Consider the following 25,746-nt stretch of genomic DNA (forward strand, 5'->3'; position numbering starts at 1 on the left):
AGGCGTTCGATCTACACAAGAGCCTGGAAAAGAGGTTCCTATCTGTACCGGGAAGTATCAGTCAGATACATTTGGAAGTAAATTCCAAGAAGGGAAATATTAACTTGTAGTTTAATGTTTTCGGGAATATATAGACGCGTATTGAGCGGATAGATAGTTTGCTCTCTGGCTAGCCTTGTCTGGTAAGTCATAATGTAGTACAAATTTGCTGGATTGGTCGACAAGTCATATGATTCGCTAAAAAACTAAATTTTGCTAGCGTTCGGTTTTGTTTATTTACTTGTCCAGTATTCAAATCATGTCTAATCTCAAACCATAACATCATTTATAAAGTTTGCATTGATAGCTCCCAGTTTCCTCTATCAGGAAGTCAGATTTACAGTCATGTTACTGAGTAACAACACTTTATTTGACACTGGCGTTATTGGATAACACCCAAGAGTCAAAGAGGAACTATAACACACATGACAAGCTCATCTGGGGAACACTTCCATCAGTATCAGTGAAAAGACAACATGGGGGTAGCTCGTGGGCTGCAATTTGTAGCACTTATCCACATTCTGCTATGCTGTGAATCTCTGTAAGTTTGCACTTAACCGGGGTCACTGTCATCCCACAGCAGATTCTCATTCTGATTGCATTTTTTTTCTTTCAGACCTCATAAACAAATGGAGTTTGATATCCAGCACACCTGGGACAGCGACCCTGTGAATCATGAACCCATCAGGATCGTCTTCTCTCCTGGGGAAGGAGGGCTGAAGATGGAGGTGTTTGGTCCATTCTTCAATGACCCAGCATCTCCTGCAGGGCCCCCTGGTCAGCCCTTCCCTGGACTCTGGGATTACGAAGGTGCCTAAGACAGTAGGGTAGTCATGCAACTATTTCTGCAATTGCTTTAGGGATATATTGACACGGTTATGATGAGTGAGTGTAAAGTTGTGTACATTTAAACAGAACGTGATGTGTAGTGACATTTGCAAATGGTGTAGCCAAAAGTAATTTTACTCACTTTTCTAAGCATTTCTTATTTAACAAAAAATATATATATATATTGAGAATTGGTGCTTGATCATTTAAAGACAAGCTGTGGAGAGTTACATTTTCTTAAAACAAATAAATAACTAAAATCAATAATTGTATGTAAATTTAAATGATCACCCTTTTATCCAGTGCTTTTCTATCTAACAGAATAGTTAAGTTTTTGGAAAATGTGCTCATTCACATTCTTGAGACTTTATTTTTATTTTTATTTTTTCTGTTAAGCCACTTTACCCTCATCTGTCACCCTTGTATATATTGTAAATATTATTACTATTGTTCTATTATTATTTTATTCTTATCACTATGTCTACTGTTACATAAGCTGCTGTAACAATGTAAATTTCCCCTGGAGTGGGGAGAAATAAAGAACTTTATCTTTATCTTATCTTATCTTAAACGAGAAGATGATTAATATGACTCATATACAATAAAGCTAAAGCCAAGAGGTGGTTATTTTATATAATATCTTAGCAAAAAAAAAATTCTGCCATCCAGCATCTAATTCATTCACTAACTGACATATTTTGTAACATTTGTTTAATCTGTACAAATGTGGAAGTGTAAAAACACGCTACAATTTCCCCATTTCTGTTCCTTCTACACAGCTGAACTAAATACCCCTTAGCTCAAGGTTATTATTTAATATGCTAATAAAATAGTTAGATATATCCTCTCTTCTAATGGTGACTCATAGAAAAAACAGAAATACAAATATTCCTGTCACTGTGTACATTGACTGATGAAAAACTGTATGATTACTCTCTTGACAAAGTCTAGACTCTATAATGCTGATTCAGACTGAACTATATCAACTTCCCAGAGGTCACATTTATGGCCTTATGTAATAGATTACATTGTATTGTCCACGTGTTGCTTTTGTAGTTCCTACGCCCCCTCAAAGAGTCATACTTACTGTACCATTATTACTGCAGTCGTGATTGAGTAATATAGTCTGTTTCATCCAATTTTCAGGTCTTTGTAGAAGCTGAAATAAAATTATGAATGTTTATGAGACCATTATAGTAACTGCATTATCATTATTATGGTGACATAGCAATTAAACCTTGTAATGAGGTTGAGTAATAACAATCCCTTGTAATTGACCTTTAGTAAGTTCGATTTCCGGTTAATGAGCCCCACATATTTTCCCTCATTAATGTTACTTAATAGATTGGAAACCAACCCCATTATGATCTAGGTAGATAATGAGCATTCTGCTAGGTTAGCGGGTGCGCTGGTCCCATTATCTTAGTTGAAGGTTTATGTATCTGTTATTTTTGCATAATGGTAACTTGAAATAAACTACTCAAATGATTTAATTAAGCTCCTCTTTTTACTAGGATTGCTGGTGATGAGGTTAATAACACATTTAAAGCGCTTTATCAGTGTAGGATTAAAGGTCTCATCTGAAGTTTATCTTCTTTTTCATATCAGTCGTGGAGTCGTTCTTCCTTGATAGTACTACAAATAATTACCTGGAAGTGGAGCTTTGTCCGTAAGTCCAAGCTCTTGTTCCGTCTATGTCTATGATCGTATGTTTATAGACAATCACATCTTCTCTGTGTTTTTACTTTAGACACGGACAACACCTGATACTGTTACTGTCAGGAGTTGGCCAAGCATTCATGGTAGGTGGACAGCGAGAGAGTTGTCAGGGAACTTATTTTATGTTAAGTGACAAGCATTTCTTACTCTTTTTTTTTTCTTCTTCTAGCAACAACTACCCATCATGTTTAATGCCACAACCATGAAGGACAGGTGGATGGGAGAGGCTCTCCTTCCATGGCCGTACTTTCCTCCCAATGTCAACAAGATGAACTCATACGCCATCCATGGCTCAGGAGAGAAGCGCACTTATGAGGCTCTCTACTCCATCCCCAAGGAGGAGATAGTGGAAGGCCAAAAGCCCAATTTGTAAGTTTAAGTTTGTGTACTCAGACTATTTCAAAGAAAATATTTCTTTTTTTGTTGTTGTAAAGTGGTACTCCAGTAATTTTCTATAAATATAGATAACAAAGAAATTAAATCCCCATCACTGACTTTTTTTTTTAAGTAAACACCAGATTGAGAGATATGCTAAGAAATGAATAAATAGTATGTCTGTGGATATAAATGTATGTGCAAATAAGCAGCAGTTTTACACATGATATATGGAATTCTCTTTCTGTTTTTTAGCCACCGCCTCGAGTATTTCCAAGATTTCCGTCTGCAGAGCATCATGGGAGAAGCCTGGGTCCAACCAGAATCTGCTCTGTGGAAAGGAAAGCCTTGAGGTTTTTCAGAAGGACTCCTTTTCTCTTTCTATGTCTCTCTTGCACACACAGACACACAAACTCACCAGAGCGACAGCAGGGCAACGGTACAAACAGTCTTTGACAGGGAACAAAGGGCAATCAATCTTTATTAGTTAATGATGCCAGACCGTATGACAAGAAATATGTTATCAGCTTGTCAGAGCGTATTAGCCTTCACACACATCTGTGCGAGCATGCAGACACACACATCACAAGATATTGGACGTCACCTTGGATTGCCTGAACAGTGTGACCTACAGCGCTTATACTGTGCTTGGTGGAAAGGAATGCTCATTTTGACGTTCAGCTCCTGTGTAGCCTGAACGTCTCACTTCACTGAGATAAGCCCAGCAAGACCTGATTTTTGGCCCAGATCGTTATTACACATGATCATAGACACACAAGTGATGGGGAAAATCAGTTTTTCAGGAAAAATATGTTTGTTTTACAGTTAAATATGTTTACATATTAATTGAATTGGACTGGGGGTTTTTTCTGTGCAGTTGTTTGCCAGATGTCACTTTGACTGTAATTCTGATGTGTTATAATGTTTCTGTTCCATGTCTGTCTATTAAAATAATTTTCAGACATTTTTACATGTGTAATTTTTCACATTTTTTGCTGTGAGTTAGTTGAGAAAGTCAGTATAACTCTCATTTTTGGACTCTGTTTGGAAGCCCTGAGCTAGTTAGCTTAGCTTCTGGGTCTAGTTCCATGCTTACAGAAGAACAAAACTAATTTCCTAAAATGTTGAGCTACTACTTCCACTAGACTGATCTGGAATAAAAAGGATGTCCTCTTATTGTGTCAAATAATTGCATGATATAATTACCGATGATGACTAAACTGTCGGTTAAAAGTGATTTGGAATACTAAATTGACTGATCACGATACTCTGCAGTTTGTTACCTTTCATTCACATATATATTAAAGTCCTCTACACTTACTTTTCCACCTACTTTTAAAAGTTGAGATCACAGGCTTTCAGATCCCCAACAGACTGGCACACACAAATGGATGACTGGGGACTCACAAGTCTCTGCCTTCTCCCTTTGACCTCCTTCCTTTGCCCTCGCCACTACTCCTTATAGAGCTCGCATATTTATCAGTGGTTTCTTTCGGATCACTGACTGGCAAACCGTTTCTCCTGACCAGGAGACGTGGAGGCCGATTGATTTTCATGTTGGCTACGTTACTCTTCGCTGTGGCAGCCCCAAACCCCATATTGAGCCCTATCAGTTTTAATTGGCGTCCTTGCCTTTGAAATGGGTGCAGTGATTAGGCCTGGAGAGCCCACCGCTTAAGCCCCCTCCTTATCATTGCCTGCGGTGCATTGCCACCGCACTGCACAATATTCACATGCACGCACACTGCATTTCATCAGCGCGACTCTGATTGGCAAAATGCTGACCTAAAAATATGTTTCTGGTCACAATTAGACAAAACCAGGATCTTCATAAAACGCTTTGATGAATATGCACACACACCTGTGCGCAGGCCAATGATGTGTGTCTCCACCAAGATTTAAACCCAGTTCTCTCTAATTAGTGTGAAAAGATGAGAGGGGAGAGCAGAAGAGGTAGCTGCTTCCCCTCTACCTACCAAAGCCCCGGCAGACAAGCAGACACAAGAGCTGTCTTATCCCCCTCAGAAAAAAAGACCAACCTGCTCTAAAACATTCAACACCAGCTTAAGGGTGATTCTTGGTGTCAGAAACTTTCTGGTGATCACCCCAGACCTAGTTCTTCGTGTTTTTTTTTTCTTTTTTTTTCATGAAACGTGGGTCTCATTTCTGCAAGTTTAAAGACTGTTTGAGGGTATGAATGAGGATAAAGTTGTGATGAAAAATAGAACGCGAGGGATAAAGAAGTGATCTCAGAACATAAAAAGAGCGAGCGATTGAAAAAGTGAAAACGGTAATGACTTTCCCTAGTTTTTAGGGATTCTGTGATAGAGGCCCAAATGAAAGATTCATACTGGAGCTAATAAGATACTGGGGCAATTTGTAGCCTTTGCAAGCTAGTGCCAAAAAACAGTATCAGATTGTACAAAGCGATAGAATTTATCAACACGATGCAGTACACAATCCTTATGTGGCCTGTTTCCAATACACCACATCGCATTAAGCAAACTTTGATCAGTGCTTATGAGGGACTTTATCTTATCTAATCACCAAAATGCCATTAAGACTTAAACTTTCGGAAACCTTATCCCTGATATATTTCCTCCACAACCAATGCTAAACACGTCTTAGCAATACACCTTTGGTGCTATGTAATGCCAGTCGTCTATTCAGTTTAAAGTAGATCTGCCTTGAATAATACCCTAATGGAAGGGAAAATGGCATCTTCGTGTTTTCTTGGGCCAACTGAATGCTTATTAACTCTGTCTAATTATTGTTCAACAAATCCATCATTACTGAGACGGCTGCAGGGACGAAGGATGGTAGGAGTGGTACTGGGCCCCCCAAAAAAGAAAAAAAGATGTAGACCTAAATGCTTCTGCAGAGTGTGTAGTGAGCACAAGTGTGCGTGTGTGTGCGTTTGTGAATGTGTGATGACATAAGCACTAATTGCACTTGAAGCCTGCTAGTTTTTTGCACGTACAAAGATGGTATGGCTAGAATGTGAGATGAAGCTGTAAGAGGCCGGGGGAGAGAGAAAAGACAGACGCAGAGCCAAGTGAATGCCAGGGACATTAATGAGGGCCAGACGAGTTCTAGTTCCCCAGAACACCGCGGTGAGCTGAGAGGGAGAGGATGAGGGGAACAGGGAAAAAAACAAAGAGGAACAGAGGGGTTTCATTACAGAAGAATGTTAAACTACGATTTGCAAACTTAGGCAGGCAAGAGTCTTTTCTCTCATATTCACACATCAATAGACATGCAAACATTGTTCATGTCAACATGAAGACAAATTGCACACAGAAACACACAGAAAGCGTAATCTGCTCCAGACACACACACTGCCTTCATGTTTATGAATCAGCGCTAATGCGTGCATTAACATTTATTGTCAGAGTTAATAATTAACAGTTACTTCTGCTTTATATGCTCACATACACATTGTGCACACATTCCCACTGAGCACACACACACACACACACACACACGGCAGGCACCGATACTCAATTTATTTGTCACAAGAGGCAGCGGATTCATATGTTATCATCGCATAAACATTAGAAACAAATTGTATCAGTAAGAATGGAAAACAAACTAAATTAAGCTTTCTTTGCTATCAACACAGAATATAAATCATGAGTGTTTACCTAATTGATTCCATTACAATCCCACCTGCCTGCTGACTCTTTCATCCATCCGCACATTGTTTATCTTCATTTTAAGCGAGATGGATGAAAAAGGTTGTTATTGGATGTGAAGCCTGCTGAATTTCATCCTTTTTAGTGAGCACATTAATTGCCAATTAGAAGTAGTGAGCAATTATTAGAGAATATTTGTTCCTGTACAAAAAGAAAAAAGAAGAGAATGAAGCAAACTCTTGTTACTGAAGTTTGTTGTTTGTCTGGGGAGATACAGGAATGCGATATTCCTTTGTTTGTTTGTTTTTTTAATGGCAAATAGACTGCATTACGCTTGAAGGTAATTTATGTGCAGCTTGATATTACTGGTTGTAAGCGAGCAAGTTCACTAACTCTTAATTGCAAAATAAATCACATGGTTGCCATAGTAACAAACACTTAAAGAGTGGTCATGGCAAATGAGAGCATGCTGATAGTGTCTAAGCACATCAAGGCCGTGCGTGTGTGTACATGCATACGTGCGTGCATGTGTGTGTCTGTTGGGTTGGGTCCAGTCATGCATGTATGTTTTTTACCTACTAAAGCTCATTATCATACAGCCTTGTTAGTAGAGCTGCTGGACATGGCATGCCGTTTCATTCCATTAGGTCTTGTTTTGTCTGCATTGCTCTTACAGAAAGAGCCGTGAGCTTGCTCATTTAAAAGTGTTGAAATAACAATGTAGTTAATCGCAAATAGTGAACCAAAAAAATAATTACATCATTATGTGTCACAGTCTACCCATGCATTTCTTCCATTTAGTCCACATTTGTGATTTTTCTCTTCCTTCTATTAGGCTTTTCTTCACGTCTCCATTTTCTCACGTTATTATTGGGCTCCTTTCTCTTTCCACCTTTGCAAATATTTCCCCTCATTTCTTCTGCTCCTCACCTCTGTTCTTCTCCTGGGCCCCTGTCCTCCTCTCTCCAGTCCCCTTCAGCTCATGAAATGGATGGAGGCAGAAAAAGCATTAGCGCAGATGAATGGATAGACTGGCCTAACACAATCTGGCCCACTTCAGTAGACAATTTAATATGGACTCGCCCACAGTGCGGTTGCCCTGCCAGGGTGCAGCACTAAATCTCACTTTGACTTGCCATGATGGATACAGATTTGACACGTCAAAACACTGCGTGTGTGTTTGTTGGTTTTTTACGTGCATGCATGTGTTTGTGCAGACATGATGGATACGACAGACAATCGGCAGACGGGTGAGCTGTGAGAGGCAGAGCTGATAATTATAGTATTTATCTGGGTTAGGTGTCACGGCTGCCGATGCTGCATTATGAACAGATAAAATGCTGAAATGTCTTTCAGTGCATTCCATCAATTCATCAACACCTGCACCTCACGTATTAAAGGAAGCCGACTGCACAGGAAAGAGGTGAAATGTATAATTTAGAGGCAGAATGTAGACTATGGAGAAATACTGTTGTATATGAACTGTCTCTTGAGCTACTTTCAGCAAACTACTGACTTTGATAAATCTCAGCTCCAAATTTTAGCTACATGAGAACTTAAATCATTTTCCTTGCAGATTGTTATTTGACACGAATGAAAGCTAAAGACAGAGGCTGTGTCTGAGATCATCCACTCATCCCCTATTCCACTCGTCCACTCCACTACTGCAGGGTTGGCTGTTCAATCCCTGAACCCAAAGTTGTTCCCAATGGCAGGCGAACACTTCATACAGAAGCTCCACCACCATCATGTTTTAGTTTTTAGTTTGTGTAAATGGAGTGAAGAGCTATAGTAAAAAAAAAAAAAAAAAAAGCTTTAATCCATTTGCCTTTCCCTTTTTTGAGTTTTCTTAACATAGCTGTTTAAAGTTTAACTGTTAAATCAAACATTAATGTCACACTTAAAATGAATCGGTCTTTCAACTAATAAACATAAGCCTAAAAGAATACCTGAATTCAAAAACTCTTAAGTGGCATTGCTGATAGCTGTTACATTTGATTTCCAATTGCATTTATTTGCCAGGTTTAGGTTTGGTTCTGACTTTGCTGTATCCTCATCCTGCTTTCAATTTGATCAGAGGATAATACAAAAACACATCTTCCTCCACCATCCTGCTCATAAACATTTTAAGGGGATGTTTTCATTTTCATTTTCAGTTTTGTGAAAAGACAAGCAAGCATGCATATATTTTTTAACATACAAACATTTCAGAAGGACTCTTTAAAAGACCTACAAGTCAAAATCAAGCCCTTTTCACAGCAAGCATTTTGAATAGTCATATTAAAATTGCATCCAAGTGTTCCAGAAAGCCACAACAAAGGCGGATTCATGGAAGAATCACTTTAAATTGCACGCACTGGCCTTGATTTTGTCATTCATGCTGCTCCCTAAACCAGAAACGTCTGCTGATAAATATTAACAACACTCCTATTTGCATGTGTACTACTGTTTCTGCTGCTAATGCTACTGCTAATAAACTACCCTAATGTTAATTGTGTTTGATAATTAAACCGTTAATCAGCTGCAGTCTGAGGAGCAGGTAACAGCAAGTGACTTAGGTCTGAATAACCACCGCCAGCCTGTGCTCCCCTCACGGCATCTTATTAGCCAAGATAAGGGACAAATCAATGGTTTGAAAGTCACTGGATGATCAGTGCATAGCCATTTATCTCCACTGACTCAATTAATTCCAGCACTATCATTAAGCAGATCAATCAACGCAACAGAGTGCATTTCTAAGTGACAACTGTACCAGGATGCCCTAATTGCCCTTTACTACACAGGAATACTATTTATTTGAAGATTTCCCAGTGCTTACTTTGATGCCCAGTAAATGTGAGCAGTAACACCTGTCCTCCAAAGCAACCTATGTGGATAACTAAGACACTTATTTGTGACACCCTCCGACATGCTAGTGAACTGTGCTGCAGCATTATCACAAAACACTGATTTTCTCTGTGGCTGAAAGAAAATATTAGTAGACAATTTTTTTTTGAGCCTGGTGTCACTCCCAACTCGCCACCTGTGACAATATTTGACGACATTTTTAATATGCAGGGTAGTCTGACAGACCTAGAAAAATCTGTGAAAGTCAGAAATAGATGCCATGAGGCCACAGGCAATTAATTTCTTCTGGCAACGTCACTGCCACTCCTTTTCAGGTAACGAGACAGTCTTGTAGCATGCGGTTAATGTTGTGAAACGTTGTATTTTAAACCAGATCTGAATCTTTTTCTGAACCCAAGGTGGCAAGTTTTGTGCCTCAACTCAAACAGCAAATGACAATGAGGCTAAAGTCACAAAATATAATTAAAATTGAAGAATAGTCCAATACAGAACATGATATTCAGTAGCCTGGGTAAAATTACGCCTCCTCTGCTGCTCTAACCTCTTAATGAGAGTCTTTTAAACTGGAAAAATTACCATGTGTCCTGCACGTTCTGTGAAACACTAGTGGCTCTGACAAGACGTTAATATTAGGTGACCTATATAAATGAGTATTCAACCTTATTAGGGTCATAGGGACTGGAAACTATCCCAGTTGACTTAGGGCGAGGGCAGGGGACACCCTGAACAGGTCGCCAGTCTATCACAGATAGATAGATAGATAGATAGATAGATAGATAGATAGATAGATAGATAGATAGATAGATAGATAGATAGATAGATAGATAGATAGATAGATAGATAGATAGATAGACAGACAGACAGACAGACAGACAGACAGACAGACAGACAGACAGACAGACAGACAGACAGACAGACAGACAGACAGACAGACAGACAGACAGACAGACAGACAGACAGACTATGGGCAATTTTATAATTATCAATTAACCACAGCATATTTTTAGACTGTTGGAGGAAGCTGGAGTACCTGGAGAAAACCCACACGTGCATAGACAGGGATCTTCTAACTGTGAGACGACAGTGCTAACCACTGAGCCACTGTGCAGCCCCCTATAATCAGTCTCCACAGAAAATTACTCAGTCTGCTAACAAGGTACAGTGCTGTGAAAAAATTTCCCCCAGTACAGATATCTTTTTTGTTGTGTATTTGTTACACTTAAATTTTTCAGATCACCAAACTAATTTAAAATAACAATAGGAAAAAAAAGAAAAAGAAAAAAAAAACACAAACAAGAAAACACAAAATGCAGTTTTTAAATGTTGATTTCATTAATTGAAAGGAATATGTCGTCCAGCCCATCTTGCCCTATGTGAAAAAGTAATTGCCCCTTTAGCTACCAATCAACCAAATGACCAAATTCATTTGGCAGTTGGGTTCAATCTCACCAGCTGCACTCACATATGATACTGCCAGGCTTTTTGAATCCAAACATTACTTCAATAGAACTTATCTGGCATTGTGAAGGAGCTAAAGGTTCTCAAAAAGCAGCACATGTTGCCACATTCTAAAGAGATTCAAGAACAGATGTGAAACAAAGTCATTGACATTTGTCAGTCTGGAGGGTTACAAAGCCATTGCTAAGACTCTGGGACTCCAGAGAACCACAGTGAAAGCCTTTATCCACAAATAGAGAAAACATGGAACAGTGGTGAACCTTCCCAGGAGTGGCCAGCCTACCGACATTTATCAACATCTCATCCAAGTCACAAAAGAACCCACATAAATATTAAAAGAACTACAGGCCTCTTTTGCCTCAGTTCAGGTCCGTCTACATTATTCCACAATAAGGAAGACACTGGGTGAAAATGGCATCCATAGGAGAGTTGCAAGGCGCAAACCACTACTGACCAAAAAGAACATAAAGGTTTGTCTGGCATTTGCAAAACAAAGTATCTGGATGAGCATGAAGCTAATAGTGCATTCCGCAAGAAGAACCTCATACCAACAGTGAAACTGGAGAATGTCCACCCATCAGTTCATGACCTACAGCTGAAGCACAAATAGGTTATGCAGCAAGACAATGACCCAAAGCACACAAGCAAGACCAACTACAGTGGCTCAAAAAGAACAAAATTAAGGTTTTTTAGTCAAAGTCAGGACTTCAAACCGATTGAGATGCTGAGGCAAGACCGTAAAAGGACAGTTCATGATCAAAAACCATCGAATGTGGCCAAATTAAAACTATTCTGTAGAGAAGAGTGGGTCAGAATTCCTCCATGGTGATGTAAAAGACTGATCACAAGCTGTAGCAAACGTTTAGCAGCTGTTGCTGCCAAAGACGGCCCAACCAGTTATTAGGTTTAGGGGTGAAAAAAAATTTCAATGAATCTTTAGTAAATCATAATTTCATAAACAGCATTTTGTGTTTTGTTTGTTATGTCTGTCTAATATTAAATAAATATAAATATTTGTTTCATGATCTTCAACATTTAAGTGTGAGAAATATGAGAGACATAAAAGATATGTGAGAAATAGAAGACATCAGGAATAATTTTTCACAGCACTGTATGTGCACATTTGTGGTAGGGGACCTGAATAAAAGCGTGTGTTAAATCGTAGTGGATGGAGCTCCATGATAATGAAAATGTATATATCACTCAAAACATGACAAACTTGATGTCAAGATAATTCGACACACTTGCTGCAAAATGATACTCATTACACAAGCAGAGCAAACAAAGCAACCAATATTCAACCAACATCTGCGCTCTCAGAAATTCATCACCCAAGTGTCTTCTGTCTCTCCCTGTAATCCCAGACTGACTCCATGAGATCAGGGCTCTGTGGGGGCCAGACCATCTGCTGGAGGACTCCCTGTTCTTCTTGTGGCTGAAGATAGTTGTTTTAGAGTCTGGCTCCGTGTCTGGGTTTGTTGTCAAGCTGCACAACAAACTTAAAACCAATCAGATGCCTCCCTCATGATATTGCATGATGGATATGTGACTACATGAGAGAAAAATCAATACCACTCTGTCTATCTGTACAGTAACACCAGCACCTAGTTAGATAAGTGGAGTTGAACAGAAAGGCTAAGCCCAAAGGTAACAAAATATACCTATCAGCTTCTCTAATGCTCGGGGTGAACTTTGACCTACTCCTAAATTTGCACCATTTATTACAATCAGCTTTAACAAATTGCATGGGTGCAGAAGTCAGGTTTTGAACATCATGGTGAGAGCTTCTGCAATATTATCTGGGCCATGAAGTGACAGTAGAAAAGGTCCTGAATGCGATGTACTTCACACCAGCAACAAAGCATTTCATGCAGTGCAGTTTTGAAGGAAAGTGCTCCCTCACTGCTTATTAACTACACTATCTTTTGTATGCTGGTGGCATGTTGGGCAGGTTGACAGCTCTGTAGTCTCCTGGGCAGACTTAAGACAACACTGCTGACATACCAGACACAGCACTACCAACAATCCCACAAACCCCCCATCTGGACAAATGATAAAATTAGCCAAGTCCTGCACAACAAGGAGAAAAAGAGGGACAGTGAACTGTAAAAGAAGACAACTTCTCACAACATGTTCTAGTGTCACAGAAAGAGGAGTTCCCTGTAAAAGACAGCAGAACAAAGAAGAACTCCGGACAGTTCACCCCTTTGCTGTCGTAAGAATCAGCACTTTGGCAACCTCTTGGAGGTTGACAAATGAAACAAGTGCTACATACAACACCACAAAGCCTAAGTTGAGGAGCTAAAGGTTATACTGCAATGAGATGAACGTAATCAACTCACAAAGGCTTGTTCGTCCATATCACAACCACAAACTGCTCAAAGTTTGTCTTATAAATAAAGTAATAAGTTACACTTGTTTCCTGTTATAAACTAGGTCATATAGGAATGATGTAAGTACTATACACTCCAGAGTGTTAAATATATTTAACACTGAGCATACTGTGCTTCTATCATGTTGACATTTTGTCCTTTTCATTCCAATAAAACTCAACTGTTGACCTAATGTGGAAATGTTAAATTTAGTATTTTCTGCTCTGCGGCATGTAGCTGATACACTAGGAACAGTACTTTCTGAGTCAGAAAACTGACAAAGAAGCGTTGTGTAAGTAGAAGGTCAATAATGTGGAGTGTTAATATTCAGCCTTGGCTGTACAGCTTTGAAAGGATTATAGGCAAGTTTCATCACATGAAAGTAGTGCCTCCTGGAGGGTTGGCATCTTTGAAATAAAGATGTGATCAGAATTTGATTGGAGTAGTACAAGCTAAAGTGCAGCAAAGGGAGAGAGGATATATACAAAGAAGTGGTACAGAATAACCTAAAGTATAAGAGTTGAAAGAGGAAAAAAGGAAAAAGCATAAACAGCACAGAAAAGGAAAAAAAAAGGGAAATAGATGAAAGGAACACAAAACTCATCTAAGACAAAGAAATTGTGCGGGAGAGAGAAATAGAGGGCAAACTTAGAGAGAAGGAGTTGAAGATAGGATATAAATGCTAAAAGTCAAAACTGGGCCTTGCTCTACTGGGAATGTGCAGAAGAGGGGAAGCTTGCAAAAGGGAACTAAATGGATAGAAAAGTGGATCATAGAGAGGCTTTATTTTTATTTTATTATTATTTTTATGTTGTTTTTTTGTCAGTGCCAATGTCTGCTGCCTGGCAACCGGTCTCTGGTGATCAGAAGCAGCATGGCGATGACGGAAGAAGATAAAACTTGTCCAATTTTATATAGCAGATAACACAAAATTAGAATATCTTTTATTTCCCCTTCTTTATGGTGCTTTTTTTAAATTTTGCTTCATCTCTTTCCCCTCTTGTCCTCTATTTCTTTCTTTCTTCCGCTCTTTCATCACTTTGAGTTCTCCCTCACTTCTTTCTGTTTCAGCACCCACTTCTCTCTTTTTATCTTGCTGATAAGGCTTCTATCAAGCTGCCAGTCAACACTGATGACAAGCAGACACTGATAATGCTCTGACATCTCCTGCAACTGCAATTAATTGGAGCTCTGTGTCTCTTTAGGGGCAAAAAAAGGGTATATCTCCCCTGTCCTTTTTCCTTTCAGGTTGAGCCACCTTGTGAATATGCGATCAGTCTTAGGCCACGTATAACTTTTTAAACTAACAGCACGGAAACAGGAGGCAACGGCTTTGCTCATTTGCTCTGTGCTGCATTACTTTGTGTTTCTGTCTGTCTCTGGCCAAACTTTATGGATAATCTTGTTTCCAAAAGTAGGTGCATTTAATTGCAAGTGTGTGTTTGTGTGTGGGTTTGTGCGTGTGTGTGTGTGTGTGTGTGTTGGTGGGGTGTGTGGGGGTGTTCGGGGGGGTGTTCAGTGAGTGAGTGAATGAATGAGGATAAACTGTCACAGCTGCCGTGCTCCTTTCCAGCATTACATGGGTAACGTGTCAGCGACAGCTAATAGCTCATTCGCTGCTCCAAATTAAAACACAATCACCTAATAGGAGCACAGGGAGGGAGGCGGGATCTAATAGGATTTATGAGAAAATGAAAAGTGATTGGATGTGAAGTTTGAATTAGAGGAAAGCAGTCTGGTGTCAGACTCTATGAAGGTGACTGACTGGACTGGTGAGCGGCCGACTCTCAGTGGACCAAATCCCATCCAAAACCTGTCTGTCAAATTAATGTGATAGGTAGGCCCCTCCCAACAGTTAGCCAAGGCAAGCAACGTGCCAGCTATTAATTATGCTATAGTTTCAATAACCTTACATGCCCTTTTCTGCTCTGCACGTTGATGCACATCATCTGGTTATCTGCATGACTTTGCATTTTCTTGGAAATCAAAGGTTCTCAGTGTGACATTCAGAAAACCTTTAATGACACCTGTGGCTGTTAAATGAACTGCAGTCTGGTTCAACTATAAACTGTATTTGAGACTAGATTAGACTCTCTGTATAGGTAGCACTAAAACAAAGTGTGGAGATGGTTTTTCTCTATGTCCTCTGTCATTGTTGACGCTTTTTGTCCGCCTGATGTCAGTCATGTTCTGGTTTGACAAGATGGGCTTTAGTTTTTTCAGCTCCTGTGGAGTTTGTATTGTGGCGTTCATTTGTTGACATTAAGGGACTCCATTTCCAAGCCAACCTTCATTTTGTACATCGCTGGTACTGTAAGTGAATGAAAGGAAGGCACTGAGGGAAGTCACTATAGGGTGCAAGTATTGTCATCACATGCAAGATTTGTTTTTGTTCAGTTGTTGTTGTCTATACCATTTTTGTCCATCCAAATGCATAAAAAGGTACATAATTGGTGATTTTTTAAAAAAAGAAATGATTCTTGTATATTCATCATTTCATTTTCAAATACAAAAGAATTACCTATATGAGTGTTAATAAGGTATCATCAAGTGATGCAAAGGTGAGGCAGGAATGCCATGAACAAAAAGTGGATGGGCAAAACCTTCATGTGAAGTAACCTAGATATGTTTTTCTCCTGACTTTAAAAGCCACTACAGACTAATTTGGTTAAGATTATAGTTGCCCTCCACTCCAGCTGAGTTTGCCTATTGTTCCTTTATGTGGATGTTTGAGCTAAATATTTGCAGCAAGAAGCTATTTTCAAGAGATGAAAAGGAGCACAGACAATGTTAAGGATTTCAACAAGGTAATAAAATCATTATTTAAAGTTGTGTATTTTCATACATCTTCAGAGAGTCTATATTTAATTAAAGGATTTAAATGTGCAGAGTGGTAGTTTTTATTGAACCAGTTCATGAAAAGAAGAGATATACGAACAAAAAAAGGTGTTTGAATTTTGTTTTTCATTAAATTCATGCTATTGCACTGAACTTTTCTTTTTTCTTTTTTACTCTGCTAAGGAACGCGGCAGAGTTATGTGATGATCGGTGTATGTTTGTCTGTAAATCTGTCTGTCTGAGCGCAACATTACTGACAACGGATTTGGATGAAATTTTCATGGAAGGTCAGAAATGACACAAGGACCATCTCATGGATCCACGGATTTGTTAAAGATTTCCGTTTTGTTGCGAGGTAGCGGCACGGCTTCACTGTAACTATGACAAAAAGCGAACACGATGCCAGCTGCCTGCTGCATGCTGACAATTACATGATTGTGATCCTACTACAAATCCACCGCTGTGGACTTATCGGTATTTATCAGTTGGAAATTGTACAACGACTGAGCAGCCTCTGTGGAGTACTGTGCTCTCTGAGTGCTTTTCTTGTTTCGAATAAGTTATGGCAACACTGAAGGTCAGTCATGGGTAGCCCTGGTGGAATAATGGGTTACTCATTACATGTTTGGAGGATGCTAGCTGGCTTGATATGAGTAGATATGAGATCTGGCACACAACAGTCTGGCAAGTGACTTAGTTCTTCTGGCTAGCAAGATTAAGGGTGTTTTTGGGTCAGACCTTTTACGCTACCTGAAATCCACTGCATATTCTCCTAAAATTTGTGCTGGTCCTTTAAATAGAATACTGTCCACAAGCGTGATAACAAATTGAATGGTAAGTTTTTAGGTTGCCATTAATGTATATGTTAATTACCTATTTTTCATCTTACGATTATGCATTCTTGCTTCTAGTTTAACTTTTCTCGTCAGTGGAGTGACTTTTAAGAAGATCAGCATATTTGTGTGTGGGTTGTGTAAGGCTCCAAGAGTCTGGGTTAAATGGAAAGGCTCGAGGTCATCCTATCCATCTCTATAGGTGTTTTGTCTTTGGAAAGTTGAACTCAGCATTTCTTATCCGGTGTGGAAAACTGATCATCCCTCCCTGTGCTCCTATTAGGTGATTCTTAGTGAATCAGCTACAAGCTACAAAGAGTGAAAAGGACAGTGTCAATATGATAGAAGCACGGTATGTGCTCAGCATTTCTTATATTTTATGGGAAAGATATCATGGGATAAACTTAAAAAAAAACTATCCCAACACAAGGAATTTGTGAGTTTTCTGTTTACTGTAAAAGCTGTTACATTTGTAGTTTGCCCTCAGAAATTTGGATAAATCTGGGGAAGTGGTGGTGGTGGGGGTAATATTTTAATTGTGTTATAATCTATTCACGCACAGGAAATTAGCAAATGTAAATTGCTTCATATTTTTACACATAGAACCTTAAATATACACTCTGACATAAGGAAATGTTAAAGTAAGATTTTGGAAGTTTAAAACAAGAAATAACACAACTTTCTTTATACAAATGAACAGCTGACATCATAAGGTGGTAAAGATGCCCTCACTAAATCCAGTACTTTTAGTTATTTCGGCAGACAGGGCCTTATGAGCAGTAGGCAACTTAAGAGGGCATATGAGGGGATACCATCTCTCTTGTTAACATCCCCTTTGTTGACCTGCGATCCTCACAGAGTGTGTTGTTGTTGTTGTAGTGTGCTGGTTGGTAAAAGTGGGAAATGCAGGGTTTTACCATTGCACTATTCCCACTGTTACAGAATAATAAATCACCTACTGCTTATGATCATTGTAGTAGCTAACATTGGCAGCTTTCAAATAGCTGTACTGACCTTGTCACTCTAGACTAATTTTCAGTGCTTTATCACAAAATTAAACAAGATGGACTGTGACTCTGACAATTGGGAAATACACTGAAAAGCAGTCAGTATGTAAAGCATGCTTTTATACAATTGTTTTATTTGTAAGAGAGCATGTACAACATTAAACATAAATAGCATCGCGTCAGACATCTGAATTATCTTATTCAACCAATCAGCACTTTGTATTTAATTATGTAATTTCTCCCCTTATATACATTGCAAAACTTTAAGCAAGAATCTAGAATAATAAATAAATTTTTCATGCAAGTTTTATGCAAATACAAAAGTTTTATATCAAGATAAGCCTAAAATATCTAGCTTCTATTTTCAGTTAATTTTGGAACTTATAAACATTGGCTGTCAGATCTGAGATGTTTTGACAAAATGATGGGTTGAATTATTCTACAGCTAAGAATTTAATCAGCTCATTAAAACCCACAAAACTAGAGTACTAGCAGACTCCCCACCATGCTCTGAGATTTAAACTCTTCTGAGAGGTTTCCTTTGTTGCTTTAGGCACCCATTCAACTTGCCGTATGTCATTTAAGATGTGTTAAATCTTAGTTTTTTTCTTTGCATAATAATGAAAACAGTGTTTACTGTGAGTACGGTTAGTATTAAATTTGATTCACTGTTGTCTTTATACCATTTATGTGAAGCTTTGGTTGTATCCTTCAGAGTTGCTGTCTTGCTAGAAAACAAATCTTCTCCTAATTTGCAGTTCTCCTGCAGATTGCATCAAGTTGTCCTCCAGGATTTACATGCATTTTGCTGGATTCATTTTACCCTCTACCCTTACAAGCTTTCCAGGGGCTACTATACAGAAGCATCCCCACATCATGATGCTGCCACCACCATGCTTCACATTGGGGATGGTGTTTTTGTGATTATGTGCAGTGTTTGGTGTCTCCAAAACAAAATGTCTACTCTGATGGCTGAAAAGCTCAATTTGGTCTCATCAAACCAACAAACCTTCTTCCAGTTCTAGTGAACCCTTGTCAAGGTTTAATATGAGCTATGTTCAACAGTGGCTTTCTCTCCGTCACTCTACCTTAAAGTGTTGACTGGTAAGAACAGACAACAATTGCTGTATGCATAGTTTCTCCCATTTCAGCCACTGAAGATTGTAACTCCTTCAGAGGAATCATAGGTGTCTTGGTGGCCTTCCTCACTAGTCTCTTTCTTGCATGGTCACTTAGTTTTTAAGGACAATCTGCTGTAGACAGAGGTGTAAAATGCTTTCAACACTTTAAACTGCTAAATTTACATGTCACGTTAACTTGGCAGCAGCAGCAGAGGTTGTGGTTCTGAGGTCAACAAACTTATAATAATTTACAGTATACCTACCTACTCAAAGACAAAAAAAGGTAATAAAAATCACAACAAACTTAAATCAAATTGTCGCACTTGCTCAGAATGATCACAGATTTTTTAAAATTGTATTTTCTCTTTCTTTAATCATGTCAATGTAGGAAATGCACAAGAGGCAGGAATACTTTGACGGTTACGCAGGACAGACTTTATTCCTGAAGCTGATTTTCTGGCACAACAATGTTCTTTTTTACTCAGATTGGTGAGCACATCCAGGTTTTTTAACCTCTGAAACAGGCTGAAAAATATCCATGAGTCAGATATTTAGTCACACTATTATATTGTAATGCTTCATGCGCACACATTTTCTGTTATGTGACATTTGGATAAGGAACATACCAAAAAGTGATGTACAATGCAAAAATATCTCACCATTCATCATCATTTCTGTTTTACCCATCTGTTCATCTGTCCATCCCTTCCACAAAGCCATCATCTATCCTGTCCTGCATCTCGATCTATCAGTGGGAGTCTAAGACATCATTACCTCAAACCTCATCACTCACACTGAGGTAATAATGTAGCTGAACATGGAGCACCTTTGTAATAGCAACAGTGAGTGCATCTCTGTTCTTCTACGTATTTCCATCACACCCTTTTCACTTACTCTGTTATTATGCCCAGCACACCTCTCACGACCAATTACTAAATTGACCTATTATTAAAGTTCTCCATGCATCGTGAAGACCATGGTGTCATACTGTAGCCATCACAGACAACCATATAGGGTTGCCTACTCTGTAAAGCGTTCTCCATTACATGCTGAAGATCCTTGATATTCTCCCCAACCCCATTAAAACCTCTCAGCACTTTTCTTTTTCCTCTGTCATTCCCAGAACTCGCTCTCTTTGGGATGTCTTTTCTTTTTTTTTTTTTGCATCACTTAGGTTGAGATCATCTTCCTTTCTCACTCAGTCTTTTACTGCCTTTATTTCTTTCGATGATGACCCCTTTTTTGTAAATATATATATGGAAGGAGGGAAGGTGAGCGGGACAAAAGGAAAGGGATAAGGAGCAGGAGAAGGAAGGAAGAAGCAGTAGAGCAGAAGAGAGATAAGGAGGAGTGGTGGGAAAGAGGAATAACAGGAGAAAGCAGAGAGGGGTAATGTAATCTTACTGTGGGAAGTGTGGTAATATATCACCTGCCACAGTTAATAAAATGTCACGACGCCATGGCTTTAGACAGGAAAGAAAGGTTAACTGGTGCTTCATATAAATGTACTTCAACAAGCACAGGTGGATGAGATTAAATCTGTGCACACGCGCTCATACTGTAAGGGGCAATACAAGCATACAGGCTTATAGGTAAAGCAGACAGATGAGCTCATAAAAACCGAGAAACACTAAGGAAACAACCTCCATGCACACTCATAGACATGAAGGCAAAATGTATACGGATGAGCGCAGGCAGCAAGCAAATGCACACATTTACCAACACACACATCCAAGTGTCTGTCTGCACATACAGCTCATGGAAACTCAATCACTTGGACCCTTTGATGATAGTTGTAATCATATGTGGTGGAAAATCTCATTTTCATAAGGAGAGGAGTTTTTTTTTCTTATCATGCATTTCCACCATCTCTCGTTTCTCCTCTTCACTCTCCTCTCTTTTTTTTTTGCCATGTTCTCCTCCCTCTCATCTCCCTCTGCTGCAACCATCACCCTTTTGTTTTGTCTCTCCTCCTCTCAGTGCACATCTCCACTCTTCATTTTCCACCTCCCTCCCTCGCCCTCACCCTCCACCTCCTCTCCTCCCTGTGGTCGGCTCGTCCCTCTCTCCTACTCCTTCTTTTGCCCCAAGGATATCTCCCCTCCTACACGGCCTCGCTTCATCCCTCTCTCTCCCTCCATTTATTTATATCAATGAGCAAAAGTCATCCTTTCATCTTCCTCCAGATGAACAGACTCTGCTTGTGGAAGAGGACAGAAGAAAAAGACGAGCGGAACACAAAGGAACACAGTTTCTCTTAGTCCATAAATTCAACTGTACCAAGCAATGGGAATATTATATAAACTCACCCTTGTACAAGGAGATAATTCAATGTGTTTTGGCTGGCTGGTTAAGGGATTGTTTCACCGCAAGCGCTCAAAACACATATTAATGCTGAATTGGAGAAATCAAGACTTTATTTCAGCATTTACACGATAGACTGACTAAGAAAAAGGAAAAGAAGAACAATTTTAGCGAATAAAATTCACCTCAGGCTCATACTTTGGCCTTAAATCAACAAAACATACAAAAAAAAAAAGACTAAAGGAAAAGAAAAAGTCCTTTGTGCAAAAGCTGTCTGAGAACAGAACAGGACAAAAGCTAGAAGCAATGTGATGAATACCAGTTATTAGGGTTGTTTCAAGCTCTTCCTTTGGAATTTGTGAAGATCATAGTCTGCAAATTACAGTGCAATTATTTTGCAATTATGATGCACTTATAAAGCAATTATGGACCATAAGTTTGGGAATAAAATCATATCAATTTAGTATTTCGGAGAGACTTACACTGTACTGACTATTTTTCTCTAAATAGATAATGGTTGTACAACAGTAATTCAGTTCTAATAAAACAAAGAAAGTTACTTAAGAATGGAATAACTTGAATATTACTTACAATTTACAGTAACAGACATGGGGAGACAAAACAGTATGTAATACTACACACTTACAGATTTACAGATGCAGTTCTTAACCTTCTTGCTCTCTGTAGTCATTCTGAGTTCTGATACTACTGTATGTACAGAACTGTGGGTTGATATATGTTGTGTTGTGTTATGATGTGTCTCATTTACCAAATGCAAGTGCTCTAATTTTTAGTATCTTGTGCACGGGCATGCAACAATATGCATCTGATACACTTCTTATGAGTTAAGGTCTCATATCATATTGTCTTATTGGTCTCTGCATGTAAGTATGCATGTGTGCTAATGCAGTTTCATATCTATCACATAATATAATGACAATATGTTGTACCTGGTCTGGGAATTTGCGCATGTTTGCATACTACTTATGATATGTACATGATAAAGACACAAAAACTAACACAATTATAGCCAATTAATGCTTTAAAGTAAGATTACAGATATCAGACAACACTTACTCCGATGTAATAGTTACTTACTTTTATTTTTCTTTTTTCATTATTTCAAACAATTTAGTACTAACTTAATCAACAAATCAACATTTGTAAATTTACATGACATGGCGCCCTCTTATTGGTTGGACTGCTGATAGATGATGATTTGGTACTGAGCTTTTATTTTTTCATGTTGGATTCTTAGGAGACAGCAGCCATGTAGGCAGGTGATGGGACTTTGCATGTCACACTTGAGGGATTTTGTCAGCCCTTGGAAAGTTCTATGTATTTTTCAAAATGTATTATTAATAGAGTCTTTGCTACTGTCATCACAGCCACAGAATGAATTAAAAGAAAAAAAATGTTTCAAGAGAAAAGTCCTGAAATGTGGGAATGAGCTGTTAAATGAAAAGCGTCTAACCTGAAGAAAGTATTGGAATGTAATGACAGAATGCTGATGCCAAGCTAAATCCAAACCCCTTTCCCCCCCAAACTAATACACAACACCTTGTCTGATCCCAATAACTACCTACAGAAGATGCTGACATAACTGTTTCCAGCTGTGCTGCTGGTGTGAGCTTTCAGGAGTATTTAATGTTAAAACAAATAGCAGAATGTGCAAGTTAAGCACCGTATTGCACATATTGAATAGGTGTAGCCCTAAAGTTTGAGTTTATAAAATAAAAATGAGCAATTTATACATTACATTTTCTCACTCAGGCACTACTGGGACTATGAAGAAAACAGGCAACATGTCTTTGTACAGTTCCACAACTTGTATGCAGTTTTAGGGTTGACTATACTGTGACCATCAAAGCACATAATGCATAACGACGACCAGCTTTATGCATTAATGATCCTCTGCAATGTTGGCTAATTGCACAGTTTTTTTTTTGAAATTTAAAAAAAAAAGATGCTTTGCTCCACTCTAGTATGTAAATGTACTCCATATATAATTTCTAAAATCCTCTTAATTGTAATTGCTATCCCATTCGTGCTACTCACAGTAGCTCGCCACAGTGTAATAATTAATTCAAACTAAGTGCCTTATAAATACTAATTTTATAACACTTCAGTTTGGAGCTTCGTGTTTCACTGTAACCTAAACTTACACATTTTTGGCATTCACATTTCCAGCCAGTAATCAAATGAGTGAAATAGAAAGAAACGTACTGTATTTAATGTTTTTTTTTGACAATAATATCCACATATCCTTGAGTTGTCTCAGCAGGTGTACAGAAAAGAAGACAGGACAGTTTTCATGTTGTTACTGATTATCTATGAAAATTTTTTTCTAGTAAAATCTAATTTACAGGGAACATTAGATATGAGATGAGACATTTAGTTAATTTTATCACATGCTGTATATACAGATCTGGGAAACCTTGAATGATCCTTTAACACATGCTGTATCACCCACCCGAACATTGTTGGAGAACACACCCACAATGGCAACAGCATTTTTCCAGTGCTAGTGACCTCCCACAGCAAGATGATGCACACTGAAAAAGCTGTTGAGCCTAGCAGCCCAAGGAGTTTATCTGACCTCCAAATTCTCCAGAGTCTGACCAAGCATCCACAGGATAAGATGGAACAAACAGGGAGATCACATCTCGCAACACACAGGTCCCAAAGGATTCGCTAAAATGTTTAGCTTGTTATTCTGTCTTACAGTGTTAACAAGTAAAACATATTTAACAGTAAGTCACTTCTTTGTTTCGAATATAAATGGACCTATCAGAACAAATTTTTTCCCAGATACAAGCCAAAGTTCCTGAAACAGAAACAAGGGAAAATTACTCAAATATAACTGAGAGTATGAGACAGAATGGTGTGTTTGTCCTTTCTTAATTGTCACTTGTATTTTAAACGTTCTTCCTGTGCATATGTACATAATTGAAATATGTTTAAGCCGATTCCCTCATTGCAGGCATGAATTTCTACAAAGTGGATGGTAATCTTTCAGGCTTTTTTCAGTGCACTTAAGGTATTGCCTGAGGGACTGTGCATAAGACTTGGGCAGGAGAACTGGTGTCTGACACATCTTTCCATTCAACACTCATACTGTGACTGACTCATCCTTTGTGACTCAGATTTAAAAGAAAAAAAAAACAAAACACTGACACCTGATGACTCTGTTCTCAAATATAAAGCACTTTTGTGACTTCTAAGGGAATCGTGCATGCATACACGGACACACACACCAGTGATAATGGACTAACAAGCCCTGTTTGCAGAGTTATAGCACCAGACTCAGATGAATGTGGAATGAGCCGGAACACCTTTAGTTTTCCATTAAGAGGGAAGCCGTGAAGGGAGGGGAACCTGCCCGGACTCAATGGTCTGTGTCCGGGGAAAACCGCAGAGCTGGATAGAGGGAATGATACAGAGGGTGAGAAAAAGGATGATGATGTTATTGGTTAACTGCTGGGACTGTGATTAAATCCTCTTCACTGAGATCAGTGTCTCTTTGTCAGTTTCCCTTTCCTTCACAAGACACACAGCTCAGCTCCCTGAGTTTCTTTCTCACTCTGGGTCAGTCTCTCCATTTACACATGTTTCATCTCTTTTTCTGTTTCTGTGTCTTCCAGGCTGTTTCTATACATTTTACCTTCTTCTGCCTGCTTTTGCTCCTTCTGTCTGTGTCTTTGTTTTCATTGTCTTTACAGCTGAATTTCAGTCACATTATCTCCTGTGGATCACATCAAAGTTTGTCGCAGCACCCTACCAAATCCTGCCCAAACCCCATGCCTCTGCTAACTCTGTAAGTTAGCTACCTACTGTGTTTGCGTCTCTGTGTGTGTCACAGAAAAATACATCTAAAGCCCGGAGTACAGATTAGACAGTTATGTCTTTACTGACGAAAGGGATGAGCTCAGTTCCTATATAAAGAATGTCTGTGATTTAAAAAAAGACTTTTCAAACTGTGAAAATCAATACTTAGTGATGATGATTCTTAAAGTCTCTTCGGTAGCAGGCACAGAGCTGTGTTTAGATTCAATATTCTGTCAAATCATGTAGAAAGACAAAATTATTCATAATGCCATGCGGCATAAATGATTCAAAAATCTCAAATGTGTCAGTTTTTGAATAAACTCAGACTCTCGGAAGTGGAGGCACATCCTTCATCGACTTCACAGAAGCCTCTTGCACGGGAGTTTGCCTTCGCAGATTTTTTATTCTCTCTCTGCTGCGTTTCTCCTTACCCCTCTATTCCCCAAACTCACCACAGCTTGTCACTTGTTCCTTATTACCAGCCTTGATCTCCAAGCAGACGACACAATTACAGTGATTGAAATATTTCTTTTTGCACCTTT

At 38.9% G+C, this 25,746-nt stretch overlaps 1 protein-coding gene across 2 annotated transcripts; it reads left to right on the forward strand.

Moving 5' to 3' along the window:
* Positions 1-41: 41 nt before the first annotated feature.
* On the forward strand, positions 42-3,928 carry c4h4orf33 (chromosome 4 C4orf33 homolog). Of its 2 annotated transcripts, none has more exons than XM_023286166.3 (6): positions 42-182; positions 656-849; positions 2,476-2,536; positions 2,618-2,669; positions 2,756-2,955; positions 3,217-3,928. In XM_023286166.3, the coding sequence occupies exons 2-6, from the start codon at positions 669-671 to the stop codon at positions 3,311-3,313; spliced, it is 591 nt and encodes a 196-aa protein (XP_023141934.2). In that variant the 5' UTR covers positions 42-182; positions 656-668; the 3' UTR covers positions 3,314-3,928. The 2 variants fall into 2 exon arrangements, with proteins under 2 accessions (XP_023141934.2, XP_023141931.2); XM_023286163.3 differs by lacking the exon at positions 42-182 and adding an exon at positions 424-580.
* Positions 3,929-25,746: the final 21,818 nt, after the last annotated feature.

This window comes from Amphiprion ocellaris, chromosome 4 (genome assembly GCF_022539595.1).
Source record: "Amphiprion ocellaris isolate individual 3 ecotype Okinawa chromosome 4, ASM2253959v1, whole genome shotgun sequence".
Lineage (NCBI taxonomy): Eukaryota > Metazoa > Chordata > Actinopteri > Pomacentridae > Amphiprion > Amphiprion ocellaris.

Coding starts and splice junctions, on each gene's coding strand:
- c4h4orf33 (XM_023286163.3), top strand. CDS start 516: ATGGGGGTAGCTCGTGGGCTGCAATTTGTAGCACTTATCCACATTCTG. Junction 581..655: donor CTGCTATGCTGTGAATCTCT/GTAAGTTTGCAC, acceptor TTTTTCTTTCAG/ACCTCATAAACAAATGGAGT. Junction 850..2,475: donor TGGACTCTGGGATTACGAAG/GTGCCTAAGACA, acceptor TTTTCATATCAG/TCGTGGAGTCGTTCTTCCTT.